Consider the following 14,352-nt stretch of genomic DNA (forward strand, 5'->3'; position numbering starts at 1 on the left):
GACTAAAACGACACATATTTTAGAGTTTGCTTAATAATAATATAGCAAATAATAATTCTTGATTTGAGGCATATTTAAAAGACAATGAAACAGACATTATGCATTATAAATGTTATACAAAGCATTTTAACGAAATGTTGCCCCCTGGTGTCCTAATAAAAAAAAATCACTTCACAATGAACTTTTAAACCCATTTATTTCATTGGTACCCAAAAAAAAAAAGCTTTCAGGGAACCAATACCCTGAAAATTTTTACAATATTAAAAATACATCAGAAACTGATTTCAATTTAATAACTGTCTAAATAGTTGAACCAGCAAAGCATTACCCAGATTATTTGTCAATTTCATCTGGTAAAGAAACAGCTTAACTTAATCCTACATAGTATTATGTGTATCTGGACAGAGCATCTGGGTGCTGTTAGAAGTATTTGTTTTATTTACATTGACAGAAAACTGATCTTTTAACCCTTTCAACTAAACAATAAGGATTCACAGTAGCAACATTTTATTCCCCCCTTAGGTTTCTTTGGGAAGCATTTCTGTGTTGGTTTAACAAGTCAACAATGACTGAAAATTTTCAATCAAATGTAGCTTTAAGGTTTTTATTTTGAACGTAAACTCACATATGATCTACTTACGTAGATATTAAAACAGAAGGGGACACTGTTTAAAATATGTTACTGATCAAAAAAGGGAATCAAAAAAAGAAATATTCTGAATTACAGGGATGATTGTGTTCTGCAGAACAGCACCATGGATCCTGTTTGGTTAGTTAGTATGTTTAAAATTAATGTTTGTGATATTTATGATATGTATTTTGCAACTGTATTGCTTATTTCATTTTATCTATGTTAAATTATCACCATCGCTGTAGTTTATACATAGAATGAAATCTTTTTTAAGTGCATCTATTTTGTCATCTAGTGGTGAAAGACACTAGTTTATGCTTATCACATCACATTTTTGTTTAAAAATCTATATAGTCTGTTCATATATTCTTATATTTTAATTGTAGTTTTTATCTAATTGTGTGGTTTTCTTTGTGTGATCTGCAGTTAAGATGAGTTTGCTGTTGCCTGATAAAGCCCACAAAAAGAAATATAGATTTTTTTTCAAATGAGCATTATCAGTTATTCTATTATTATTATTATTATTATTATTATTATTATTATTATTATTATTATTATTATTATTATTATTACTTTTTATTATTGTTGTTGTAGTTATTATTATTGTTATTCTTCTTCTCCTTCTTCTTCTTATTGTTATTGTTAATAATAATAATAATAATAATAATAATAATAATAATAATAATAATAATAAACTATTAATTAATTAAATAATAATAATAATAATAATAATATTTATTAAATATTTTTTAAATAATTAAATAAATTTATATTTTTAAATAAATATTATTTATTTTTTAAATAATTAAATATTTAAATAAATAATTAACTAATTAATTAAATAACTGTATTGCTTATTTCATTTTATCTATGTTAAATTATCACCATCGCTGTAGTTTATACATAGAATGAAATCTTTTTTAAGTGCATCTATTTTGTCATCTAGTGGTGAAAGACACTAGTTTATGCTTATCACATCACATTTTTGTTTAAAAATCTATATAGATTTTTAAATCTATAAATATAAATATAATAATAATAATAATTATTAATAATAAATAAATAATAATAAATATAAATATATTTATTTATTAAATAATAATAATAATATATAATAATAATAATAATTATTATTATTATTATTATTATTATTGTATTGTTGTTGTAGTTATTATTATTGTTGTTGTTGTTGTTGCTGCTGTTATTATAATTGTTATTGTTGTTATTGTTATTATCATAAAATTAATAATAACGGTTATTATTATTATTGTTGTTGTTGTTATTGTTGTTGTTTTGTTGTTGTAGTTATTATTATTATTATTATTATTATTATTATTATTAAACTACTATTACTGCTGCTATCACTATTACTAACCCTAAGAGATATTATATAGCCTACAATTATGAATGAACTTAATTTGTCTTTTAATGTAACTATAAATCTTTGTTGTATTTACTCTTCTGTGTTGATTTATGTTTTTTATTTTTTCAGTAATCACTGCAATGACTTTCCTTTGCACACGCCCGCTCTCAGTGCGTCCCGCCTCTCTCTACCACGTGACCCGGAACTGAACTCAATTCCACTGAAGCAGTTTTTAGAAACCAGATATAAACCTCCAGCAAAGGCACTCGTCACCTTGAGAGAGCTCAAGGAATTTTAGTTTCATTTCTAGCTGTTTTTTTTTACACTTTAACCAGCTTGTTTTTTTTTTTTATAAATAATTTAAAAAATAAATATATTCTGGGCTTGGTGTCATGTCAGTCACCGCGCTGTACAGTGAGACGCTGTACTGCAGGTGAAGTGAGTGGACTATGCTCAGCTCGTACCACCTCAGCAGCTAAACAGAAACCTTACCTTAGCGACACTGCAAGAGAAATTGAAAATAATAATAAATACGTAAACAAACACGACTTTTATTCCAGTTCCAAGGGTCTACTGTGAGCGGTATCATCGCCTGGTCCCGAGTTCTCCGCGTGGACAGCTGACACGACCGTCCCTGAGGCTCCGGGAAAATCCGGTATCGGAAAACTCAGGTTAAGTGTGCTGATATGAGTATGTCTTAGTACTGCGGCTGAGATTAGAGTCTCAGCTCGTTTTATTTCGGTTTTCTTTCACCAACTGTAGGCCTCAGGCTTTGCTTATGGAGATCCAAGTAGCACATCTGCCCCCGTCCGAGTATGAAGAATGTCAGAAGCGCTTCCAGGCGGCTGTGGATGTCATCCAGAATCTGCCCAAAAACGGTAACTATCTCCTAAACATTCACTAAAAAAACCAGAACAAGTTTGTGGTTTGGTTGAGTGAAGCATTTAAACCTCAAAATACACTGTAGCAGTCACAACACTGTTTATTTCTCACATATCCTCAGTGTACGTGTTCAATATCATCATCAGGTTCTTACAGACCTTCATATGAAGTGATGCTGCGCTTCTATAGCCTGTATAAACAGGCAGTGTGTGGACCATGCACAGTGTCTCGTCCCGGCTTCTGGGACCCTGTGGGTCGCTACAAGTGGTGAGTGGTGTTATAATGTTCATCATTACATCTTTATTGCTTGTAAAAATCTGTAATAAACACAATCCATTCGTGCCAGGGCAGAAAACCTACTTTTCTTCATACACAGTAATGTCATAGAGGATTTACCAGTATCGGAATTGTTAATCTTGTAGTCCTCCATCGAAAGGCAAGTACCCACCAGTGAACATCATATTTTGTTCATGCCAACATCTGTGCAAAAAGTAACTAAGATTATCAGGAAAAGGATAATGGTGCAGAAGGTAGAGTTTACACTGCAGAGCTCCAGAGTCTCTTATTCAGTCCTGATACTGGGTTGCTGTCTTTGTGGAGTTTCTGTGCAGGTTCTCCACATGTTTGTGTGGGTTTTCCCGGGGTTCTCTCTGTAGAACCAAAAGGTCTAGAGGGTGGAGTCTGACCTGATCCATGAATTCTTACTGTGGCTGAGTCAAACCAATCGTCCATGGGGTGTAGACAACTCTTTGTGTTTCAACCTGAATGTGTGTTGTTGATAAGTGTGTTGTTCCTTGACGTAGAGCAGCCTGTTTTTTAAGGTTAAGGTTATACAAGGAGTTTGATCAGACCCAGCTGTAAGCCCTGGAGTTTTGCTCCTGGTGTATCCATGGTGTATTCTCGCTTTAAGCTCTGCATCCACTGACACCTTGACCAGGATAAAGCAGCTACTTAAAATCAGTGAATGAATGAACTAACTAATATTATTATTGTAATATTCACCTGATTTTCCTTAAACCTCTGACTATCACTGAGCAAATAAAGCAATCATGATGTGATTGAAGTGTAGACTTTGAGCTTTGATTGAATAACAAAAACTTTATATTAATGCTCACAGGTGAAGGAGACAATCAGTTAGTTTGTCAATTAGGCTGAATTTTACAAAACAGACCTATCAGATAGATGGGTCTTTAGCAGATAGGAAACTTTAAGGGTGGTCAAGGTGCAAAAAAGAAGACATGCACTGGCGAGCTCAGCAACACTTAAAGGCCTAGAAGACCATGAAAGGAAGTCAAGAGATGACTTTGTGAATGTAAACACAGTGGGTTTACATCATAATGCAAACCACTGGTAACACGCAAGAACCGAAAGACCAGATTAGAGTTTGCTAGAAAACTAAAATAAAGCCTGTCCAGTTCTGGAGCTAAATTCTAACTTGTACCAGAAAGATGGGAAGAGAAGCATATGGAGAAGAAAAGGAATGGCTCATTATCCAAAGCACATCATCTGTCAAACAGGGTGGAGTGTAATGGCATGGAGATGTATGGCTGCCAATGGAACTGGCTCACTGGTCTTTATTGATGATGTGACTGCTGATAAAAGAAGTAGGATGAATTCTGAAGTGTATAGAACTTTCACTCAAATGCTGCAAAACTGATAGGACCGCTACAGTAAAGGCTTGTCAAAGCATCTCAAGGGAGGAAATTCAGCATTTAATGATGTCCAAGGCTTCCAGATGTCATTGACTGTGAAGGATTTGTATCCAAATATTAAAAGTAAATAAATATGAAATGTTCTAAAATGACCAAGTCAGTCACCTGACCTCAGCCCAACTGAGTATGCTTTTCACTTACCGAAGATAAAACTGAAGGCAGAAAGACCGACAAACAAGCAGCAACTGAAACCGGCTGCAGTAAAGTCTTGGCAAAGCATCTCAAGGGAGGAATCTCAGCATTTGGTAATGTCCATGGTTTCCAGACTTCAGGCAGTCATTGACAGCAAAGGTTTTGCATTCAAGTATTTAAATGAATCCTTATTTTAACCATTCCTATAATTCCTGCAAAGGGTTAAGGTAGTAGTTTTTGTTAAACCCTTTAAAATACAACTGAAATCCCACACTTCACTTCACATTTCAAATCCATTGTGGTGCTGTACAGAGGCAAAATTACAAAACTGTGTCACTGTCCAAATATTTATGGACCAGATTGTGTGTGTCTATTTGACTCAGAAATATGTCACATTACAGACATTTGCTTAAGACTTCTGCTTCACATTGTCTATAAGATTTATGTTTTGTCTAAAATATACTTAGGTTTGGTAAAATAAAATGTAGGCATTTTCTTCTCACAGGGACGCATGGAATCGGCTCGGAGACATGAGTAGTGAGAGTGCCATGGCCGCGTATGTTGATGAGATGAAGAAAGTTGCGCAAGAGGTGAGCAATGTTTATTTTGTTATGTCATCTGTGCAAAACTTTGTTGAACTCTCTCTCTTTTACCAAGTCCCTGATTTCAGCTAATGTGTTTTTTTTTCTCCTTTTTTTGTTGAATTAACACATTTTCTTTATAAGGTTATAGATAATATGCCCATTAATGAGAAGACAGCCTCTTTTTACCATTATTTTGAGCCACTCTACAATGTCATTCATGATCTACCAAGACCACCAGAGGCACTACTGAGTCTGAGACAAGGTGAGTATGCAACAAGAGTAGTCAACAACTCCAGCAATCAGTATGTAACGTCTAATTTATTAATAAAGACCCTCAAAAGTTGATTTTATAATTGTCAAGACAAAAACTACAATATATTGAAATATAAAAATATAAATATAAATATACCCATTATAGTGATTAACTATATAATGCAGATAATAAGACTATTTTTTACACACACACACACACACACATATATATATATATATATATATATATAACTTAACTATAAGAATGTGAAATAAATTTAAAAAAAAAAGTAAATAAAATTATTTTTTTTTTAAATTTGATGTATTGTTTTATTTTGTGTCAGATATTAATGCAAACGAAGCATTTGAAAATCCACAAATGCTTGGTGCTACACAAGAAGAGATAACGAGAGAGCAAGAGCAAAAGGTGGATCTTGAGCCTGTCGGTAACAGTGTGCCTCAGAGTGAAAGTGCAGGTAATACTACATGTACCTTAGACAACTTTAAGAGATTGTTTTTAGATTAAGTTATTACATATTACATGGCCAATGAAGGCCTTCGTCAATGACGCTCAGTCAAAAATGACATTTATACAGATGTTAAAGTCAGCCACTATATAAAAATATCCAAACTCACTGCTGATACAAGGCTAATGTAGCAAAACACAAGACTATCACAACAAGACTTGTGTGGTTTATGACATTGTTGTGTATAAACATGGACAAAACAGCACTTTGGCACTTTAATGAGTGGTTATAGGCATCTTCAGGCTGAAGTAATTTTCATCAGGAGCACAAAAGTTTCCACACACAGGCACCAGACTTGAGTTACGATCAAATGTGGAATTATGAAGGATGTGGAAAATAATATTGTTGCAATTTCATTTGTATACTTCATTTTTAATGACCAAAACATTTGATATTTTTACTTACTTACTCTGATCACGATCAGTCCGCAGAACAAGAAGCACTCTTCGGACAACAGACGTGTCTTGTCTGGACTAGTACATTGGGGATAAATTATGTAATGATGTAAATTGTAATTTTGTGTCACCCATTGCTTTATCTTTGGTTCAGTAGGTAGGCAATTGTTAGGTCTGTCCGAAAGGAAAACAGGGCATATATGTTTACGTGGTGAAATTGAGTATTTCTAGGAGAGAATTTGCAATACTTCAAAGTCACCTTCCACCTCAGGACCCATGTACGAATTCCAAACAAACATGCTTACATCATTTACTTGGTATTAAAGCAGTCTGATCTAGCTGCTACCTGTGTGTAGACATGGCTCTGTCGGATGGTCTGGTGCTGACTAGTGACTCTGAGAGTGAAATTTTCTGTGACTCAGTGGAGCAACTGGACTACGTTAAGGTATGAACTTCTAAGGTTGACTTCTACCACGGTTGGCAACGCAAGCTGTTCTATTGTTAGAAATGTCGAGCTCACCATGCACTCATTTTACTTGCCTTTTACAAACAGCCAGTTCCTGAACTATACAGCGAGCAGAATCGGCACGGGAACTACACACCTGCCCTCCAGGTGACCCAGCTAGGTGCTGGGCAGGGTGGAGAGGGGGCTGGGAATGGACCACCACAGAGGAGGAGGGAACAAGGAAGAGAGGGAATGAGGCATGGTTGGAGGGAAGCTCCTGGTGAGTGCTGAACATTTTTGCAGTTGGATTTAGACTTGATGGAACCATGATTTATATATGCAGCGGTAATTTCTTCCCCGTGTCTAGGCAGTGTCCCATACAACAGCGGTAGACGAGCAGGGCAGCAAGCTTCAGGTGGAGGAGGAGGATACAACCCTGACAGAGGATCTGAAAGACTTCAGGACACACAGGTGCAGCAGCAGATCATACTGGCACTACAGAGGCTCAGAGAGGACATGCAGAGCGTGATGGAGCGGCTGGAGGTGGTCGAGGGCTTGGCTGCAGCTAATGTAAGGCTCTGCTGTTGAATGCAGACAGAGAAATGAAACAATTGGTGGAATCTGCGACATGGTGAAAGATCATTACCAAAACAAGTACAGTATGGTTTGGAAATGGTATAAAATTTGGACTAGGACACAGTTTATTTTGCAATTTTGCCTCTGTACACCACCAAAATTTGATTTCAAATGATTCAAAATGTTATTGACGTGTGGACTTCCAGCTTTAACACAAGGAGTTTTGCAAAATCCATTTGCTTTAGAAATTGCATACATTATTACACAGTCCCTACATGTTTACATGCTCAAAAGTAATTGGACAAACTAACATATTTATAAATATAATTATTATTTTAATTACTTGGATGCAAATCCTTTACAGGTAATAAAATCTGGAACCCTTGGACATCTTTAAATGCTGAGTTTCCTCCCTTGAGATGCTTTGCGAGGCTTTACTGCAGTGGTCCTATCAGTTTTGCATCATTTGAATGAAAGTTCTATACACTTCAGATTTCATCCTGCTTCTTTTATCAGCAGTCACATCATCAATAAAGACCAGTGAGCCAGTTCCATTGGCAATCATACATGTCCATGCCAAAACACTGCCTCCACCATTTTGACAGATCATGTGCTAATGCTTTGGATCACAAACTGTTTCATTCCTTCTCCACACTTTTCTCCTGCTCTGGAATCTTGCTCCAGTACAGGATAGGCTGTTTGTAGCAGAGTCCAGTCTGGCCTTTCTGTTCATTAGGTAAACCTTCTGTGTTTACATTCATGAAGGCATCTCTTGATAGTTGACTTTGACAATGATATGCCTACCTCCTTGAGAGTCTTCTTGACTTGATTAGATTTTTGGTAAAGAATTCTGATTATCCAATTTAGTTGTCTTTCATGGTCTTACAAGCCTTTTTGTGTTGCTGAGCTTACCAGTGAATTCCTTCTTTTTAACATTACACCAAATTGTTGACATGACCATTCTTAAAGTTTATGCTATCTCTGTTTTAGTTGTTTCAGCCTAATGATATTCTCCTTTGCTTGCAATAACACCTCTTTGGACCGCATATTGAGAGTTCCCATGAACAGCCACCACATGCAAATTCAACACTTGGAACCAACTCCAGACCATTTATCTCTTTGATTAGTCATAAAGCTGCTTATCAGTCAATTGTGCAGCTACTTTTTAGCCTGTGAAACTGGAGAGACGGTAAAAAATGGCTGAATCTTTGTTAAACGCCTTGAATTCAAGCTGAAAGTCTACATTTCAATCCCATCTTGATTGCTTCAATTCAAATCCACTGTGGTGGTGTACAGAGGCAAAAGGTCCAAAACTGTGTCCAAATACTTATGGACCAGGTTGTAGATTGCTAGATAGAACATAACAGTAGAAGCATAGAACTATTTAGGTTGAGTAACTCCAGCCCTTTGGGATTTTTGATGGATTAATATATGGTGGAATCACATCTAGTGAATAAGAAAAGCTAGAATTGATTTAAAGTTGTGTTGAATGTGTATGAACTCACAGTATGAGTTTTAGGTTTTATTAAAAGTTTAATAACAACATAGTTTATAAAAAAAAAAAGTAAACAAATCTTAAGTTCACTCATAAGTGAAGAGACTTTTGAAACTTTATATTGTATTGATCAGTCTAGCGACTAAGTCTAGAAACAGAATTTTACACTGTATGAATGTTGACAAGGAGACACATTAGGTACTACAGTACTACAGTTCTGTGATTGTTTTGATGACCATATGCAAAACTTTGGATAACGGTATTCTGTGCCAAATGTGGAAACTTCATTTTGCACTTGTTCTGTCTTCTTTAATACTTTTAAGGCTCAGAATTCACAGTGGAGACAGATGCAGTTAACATCTCAGACTGAGGTAATGTCTAGACTTTAAAAGGGAGGGGAAAAAAACTTAAAAGATTCATATTTTCAGTATGAATAACAACACAGTATGAAATGTGAAATGGAAATTCCACTTCCGTCCACAGGTGGAGAAATGGTGGCCATTTGATGTCTCTGGCCGAACTCTGCTGCTGCTTTTGATCTGGCCTTTCATCGCTCAGGGAATGATCTTCTGGCTACGGCAGAGGAAGAAATAACCTCAAAATCTTACGTGTCTATAATATGAATGAATCTTGTGCAAGGAGAGCAAACTTACATAAAGATCAATATAGTATTTTCAGGTGAGGTTCAGTTGCCTGAAGAAAACAGCGGTGCTTTTAAAATAGTTTATTTCAAAATGAACCATCTAATGAGTCGGCTCGACAGATTCTTTTGAAATAAACTCTGGGAAATGTACACAGTCTGTAGGCATTCTCTGTTTTCTAATTCTTTCAGCACCTGTCTGTGAATTTTAAAGTAAATCCTTTACATGGGCAAAGTTGTACAAAAGGGCTGCAGTGACGTCATCAGGCATGACGTCCCAACTAATGTGGATCTTAATGTTGGTATGGAAAGGTATATCATGCTTGCTGACTGCATAAACAGTTTTTGGTTCATTTTTTTAATACATATTGATAAAACTTAGTTGGATGTTATACTGTACAGAGGTTCTAGATTTCTAACCATGTTAAACAGACTTTTTTCGTCTGAAAGTCATTGTTTAAAGGGGCAAAATGAACACCAGCATAACCTGTGTAAGAGCTCCTGATCAGGAAAGCCTTAAATTACACCTATGGCCTTCATGTGGATTTCAGAGTGGGATCAAATGTCAGAGCTGACTTAATGCACACTACAATATAACAATGAGAAGTGCTCAAGAAATATATTTGATTGCATTGCTCCTTCATCTACAAGTGCATGCATTAAATACTAAAACATTACGACTCACGTGAAAACAGGATAAGCTATTCTTTAATGCAGATACAAATATATACGTGTGATGAATGGAAAAGGGGGGGGGGGGGTGTTTTTATTTGCTCTTTGCTCAGTTTACAACATTTTTGGATAGATCCTGTGGATAACACGGGTTTTATGCTTGTGATATATCTTACACTCTCATCCAAATACTGTCATAAACAATGAATTATGCAAAAGACAACAGTAGGTCATTTCAGTGCATTGTTTACCATCATCTGGTTCATGTGCTGCTTGTAATCAGCGGGAAACAGTCAGATGGGTTGTTGATTTTATTTACGAAAGGAGGCCGTGATAATGAACACAGATCTAGTCCTGGTCGAACGCCATTGCCGTGGCGTGCAATCCAACTGATAGTAAATCACCTCGTAGACAAGAGCTGGCACGCTGCTTAGCTAAAGCTGCAAAACTGTTTGGTGTTTATTCGGTGTGTATCGGTCAGTTTCTTATCGCGCTTCAGTGCTACAATGACAAAATAAACCATATAGTTGCTCGGACGCCATATCCTGCCGAAACAGGCCTGGTGTTTTGTTATGAAGAAGCAGCTGTGGTAAAGCTAACGCTAGTTTAACTTCCCTAGCGAGGAAATGGCTTCTTGGCGAGTTAGGGCAGGCTCATGTTTGGTAACGAGCTAGCTACGTAGCTAACCTATTTAGGGCATCATAGTGTGGAGATAAACACGCAGTTGTTTTGCTGCGGGGAAATCTGCTTCACCGTTAGTTTTCGTCACCCAGACAAACGCTAGTTTACGCAAACTAACAAACCTGCTAGCTCTAGTTAACCTAGCTGTGCCATCTGGCTAAATAATCTAGCTTTTAAAAAAAAGAGGCACGTTTGCGACCAGACTCATTGTGCATGGTGAATACTGGAAGCCCTCTGTTTGTTTATGTGGGAGACGCGGAAAACTGTATTTTATTGACATCATATCTTAAATATACACATTCTCTTCAAGTGTTTGCGATCTTTGCACGACTTGGTAAAGCCGCCGTTTGTGTCGCTCTAGCTAGGTTAGCTAAACACTGACTTAGCTAGCAGGCAAACAGAAAAGCTAACGCCCCGCATTCTCTTGTTTTCACGGCAGCTATACTTTCGATGTCTTTGAAAGCACGCTTATTAAACGTTGGCTCGTTTTTTTTTTTTTTTTTTTTGCAGAGAAATAACGTCACACTTCGACGGAAAAGAAATCAATTTGGCCGTGAAAACTGGCGTATTCGTTAACTCCACGAACACACACACGTTACCAGACACTCAATGGCTAAGCACTGCCGTGAATAAGGACTACTTTGTGGATGAAGAGCCTTTAATCATGCTGGCGGCGCGAGGTAAGTGTACCTTCTCCAGTGGACCATAACGCACACGAATTGTCAATATTGTGAGATTCTCGTATGAACTACGTACTGCAGCATTTCACTGTGTACGGTCTGTCACATTCTTTTGTGTTCAATAACCGAGGTTTTTTGATATATTTTATTCTTAAGAGAACGTTCGTACCCACTTAAAACCCTTTGGTATCGTCCACTAGAACAACCGGGACGGCTTTCAGACAGATTGACTGAGCAAACAACCAATCAGGATGCGTCTTCAAGGAAGCTATGGCAGAAAAAACTTTTGAACCAATGAAGTTCCAGAGTGGGCGTGTCTCGGTCGGGACTGAAAACAATCAGTGAATTATGGGAAATGTAGGTTTAAGTGCGAGTCTGCCTTATAGGCCAGTGAAGAGCTGAACTTCAAGTCCCAAGATGCGGCAAAAAACGAGGACTAGCCGCATGCGCCCTTTACGTCGGGGAGGTAATAAATTCACAAGCAACACTCGTCTCCGTAGCAGAAGCGAAAAGGAGTTTACAATGGATAGAAATGTACTCGGTCCTGTCAAGAAACCTAGCTAGTTCTAAACGGAGCGGAAGGAGTTAACATTAACAGTCTCAAGTAGCGTAATAACTAAAACCATAGACTTGAGTTAAACGGTAGGTTTTATTCGCTCGTGACTTTTCTGAGTTAATTTGCTGATATGTTAAATAGTCTTGATTACAATAGAAACATTAATGCTCTGTTGAATCTGTTCTTTGTTTTGTTTTGTTTTTTTTGTTTTTAACTGTAAGCTGACGCTTTGTTTACAGTCTTCTTTCTTTTTGTAATGTCTTAGTTTCGTTGATTGGGGAGTTTTAAAGAAATCTGTGCGATCATCACTCTGATCACAAACTTCTATCTCCTTCAGGTGGGAGTGTACAGTTATGGAGCTGAGTAAAGACGACGCTGCGCCGGAGGCTGGCGACAGGGGGCGACATAGAGACGACACACAGAGTGTCATCTCGGAGAAACAAGTGCAACGAAATCCGCCGGAGTTCTGTCCCGGACTTGTCTCCGGAGACACGTACCCCATTTGCCGCGTTCGGGAGAGGAGCGACCCGGAGCCTAAGACCGGCGACGCTGCCGGTGACGAAGGAGACGCGAGTGAAAAGGCGTCCAGTAAAGCACAGGGCGAGCGGGACCCCCGGAATAAGAGGAGGTCCGGCTGCAGCTCCGAGGGCGCACCGGACGGCCGACAAGGCAAGAAGAAACACCGGCGGCGACCGTCCAAGAAGAAGCGACGCTGGAAGCCGTACTTCAAACTTACCTGGGAGGAGAAGAAGGAGCTGGACGAGCGGGAGAGCGCGCGCGCGTCGCGGGTCCGAGCCGAGATGTTCGCTAAAGGTCTGCCGGTGGCTCCGTACAACACGACTCAGTTCCTGATGGAGGAGCACGACAGAGAGGAGCCCGACCTGAACACGGAGCGCTCCAACCGTAGGTCTTTCGGTGCGAGTCGGTCTGAAGACACGGCCAGCGAGGAAGACTTCTTCGAGCCTGAAGAGGAGGAGGAGGAGGAAGGCGAAGGTGGAGAAGGCGGCGAGAGCGACGGCATGGGTCGAGCAGGGGGCGCAGGGGGAGAGTTTCTGCAGCGGGACTTTTCCGAGACCTATGAGCGGTACCACGTAGAGACGCTGCAGAATATGTCCAAACAGGAACTAGTGAGGGAGTACCTGGAACTGGAGAAGAGCATGTCGCGCCTGGAGGAGGAGAACAACTGGTTGCGACACGCGCGGAGAAATCCGGCGACTCCGGGCGAGAGCGCGCAGCGCGTGCACGAGCTGGAGCGCGAGCTGGAGAGACTGAGAGCGCTGAATAGCGAGCTGCTCTTCCACTGCCACAACACTGCGGGACACACCGTGAACGGCTCTGCAGCCTCAGAGCCCGAGAAGGGACAAGCCGAGGGCACAGACCCGGTCACACAGTGACGGACAGACGCGTTGGACAATTCGACATGTTTCTTTGTTTCTTTTCTCTGATTTGTTGTCCGCTGATTTTATCCGTTGTCTTACTGTAAAGCTACGGTATCTAATGTGATGCGCTTTCGGCCCGAAAGGTAATGTTTATTTGTTTTTGTTTTTTCCTGACAAGTTTTAAATATTGAATTTGTGTGTGAGGTCCCCATCAAATGGTCAGTTCGTTATAATGTAGGTTAGGGGGCTTTTTGCACACGTGACTGGATTCATTAAAAAAAAAAAAGACACTTTTGGTTTTAAGAGTTAATTCCTCTGGATCAGTTACGTGTTCATACTGCACGGGAAACAACACATCGTCATACACACCCGTCTGTAAGTTTGCCATAAAGCGACGTGGGGTTTTTTTTTTTTTTGTCCATCAGTCCCGGTAAAATGAGCTGTTTGGTATTTTTCTGCTGTTGCACCTGATCTTCTGCTATACACTTATTAATGCATGACCAAGTCAGTATGTGGGCTAATAAAAACTGTGGAAAACCGTTACTGGCATTTGTTTTCATCCAGATATATCAATTAAATTATTTTAAAAAAAAAAACAATTTGGGGTTTATTTCACATCTTTCCATTGATTTTGTTTTTTAGATGAAGCTTCTGAGCGCTTAGTTTATCAACACTGAGTATTAATGAGCGAGACGATAAAAAGAGAGAGAGAGAGAGCGCGAGCCCCGTGGCCTGCTCCAATGTGACACA

General features: G+C 38.5%; 2 protein-coding genes across 4 annotated transcripts; both read left to right on the forward strand.

The window, feature by feature from the left end:
• Positions 1 to 2,193: 2,193 nt before the first annotated feature.
• Positions 2,194 to 10,256, forward strand: acbd4 (acyl-CoA binding domain containing 4). 2 transcript variants are annotated; one of them, XM_058405835.1, is made up of 11 exons: positions 2,194 to 2,665; positions 2,757 to 2,872; positions 3,023 to 3,143; positions 5,226 to 5,310; positions 5,446 to 5,566; positions 5,901 to 6,032; positions 6,835 to 6,923; positions 7,032 to 7,203; positions 7,291 to 7,394; positions 9,318 to 9,365; positions 9,478 to 10,256. In XM_058405835.1, the coding sequence occupies exons 2-11, from the start codon at positions 2,773 to 2,775 to the stop codon at positions 9,586 to 9,588; spliced, it is 1,083 nt and encodes a 360-aa protein (XP_058261818.1). In that variant the 5' UTR covers positions 2,194 to 2,665; positions 2,757 to 2,772; the 3' UTR covers positions 9,589 to 10,256. The 2 variants fall into 2 exon arrangements, with proteins under 2 accessions (XP_058261818.1, XP_058261817.1); XM_058405834.1 differs by having other exon boundaries at positions 2,196 to 2,665; positions 7,291 to 7,493.
• A 1,248-nt stretch (positions 10,257 to 11,504) lies between these two features.
• On the forward strand, positions 11,505 to 14,141 carry hexim1 (HEXIM P-TEFb complex subunit 1). 2 transcript variants are annotated; one of them, XM_058405836.1, is made up of 3 exons: positions 11,509 to 11,667; positions 11,868 to 12,309; positions 12,561 to 14,141. In XM_058405836.1, the coding sequence occupies exon 3, from the start codon at positions 12,577 to 12,579 to the stop codon at positions 13,615 to 13,617; it is 1,041 nt and encodes a 346-aa protein (XP_058261819.1). In that variant the 5' UTR covers positions 11,509 to 11,667; positions 11,868 to 12,309; positions 12,561 to 12,576; the 3' UTR covers positions 13,618 to 14,141. The 2 variants fall into 2 exon arrangements, with proteins under 2 accessions (XP_058261820.1, XP_058261819.1); XM_058405837.1 differs by lacking the exon at positions 11,868 to 12,309 and having other exon boundaries at positions 11,505 to 11,667.
• Positions 14,142 to 14,352: the final 211 nt, after the last annotated feature.

The sequence above is a fragment of the Hemibagrus wyckioides genome, linkage group LG13 (assembly GCF_019097595.1).
Source record: "Hemibagrus wyckioides isolate EC202008001 linkage group LG13, SWU_Hwy_1.0, whole genome shotgun sequence".
Lineage (NCBI taxonomy): Eukaryota > Metazoa > Chordata > Actinopteri > Siluriformes > Bagridae > Hemibagrus > Hemibagrus wyckioides.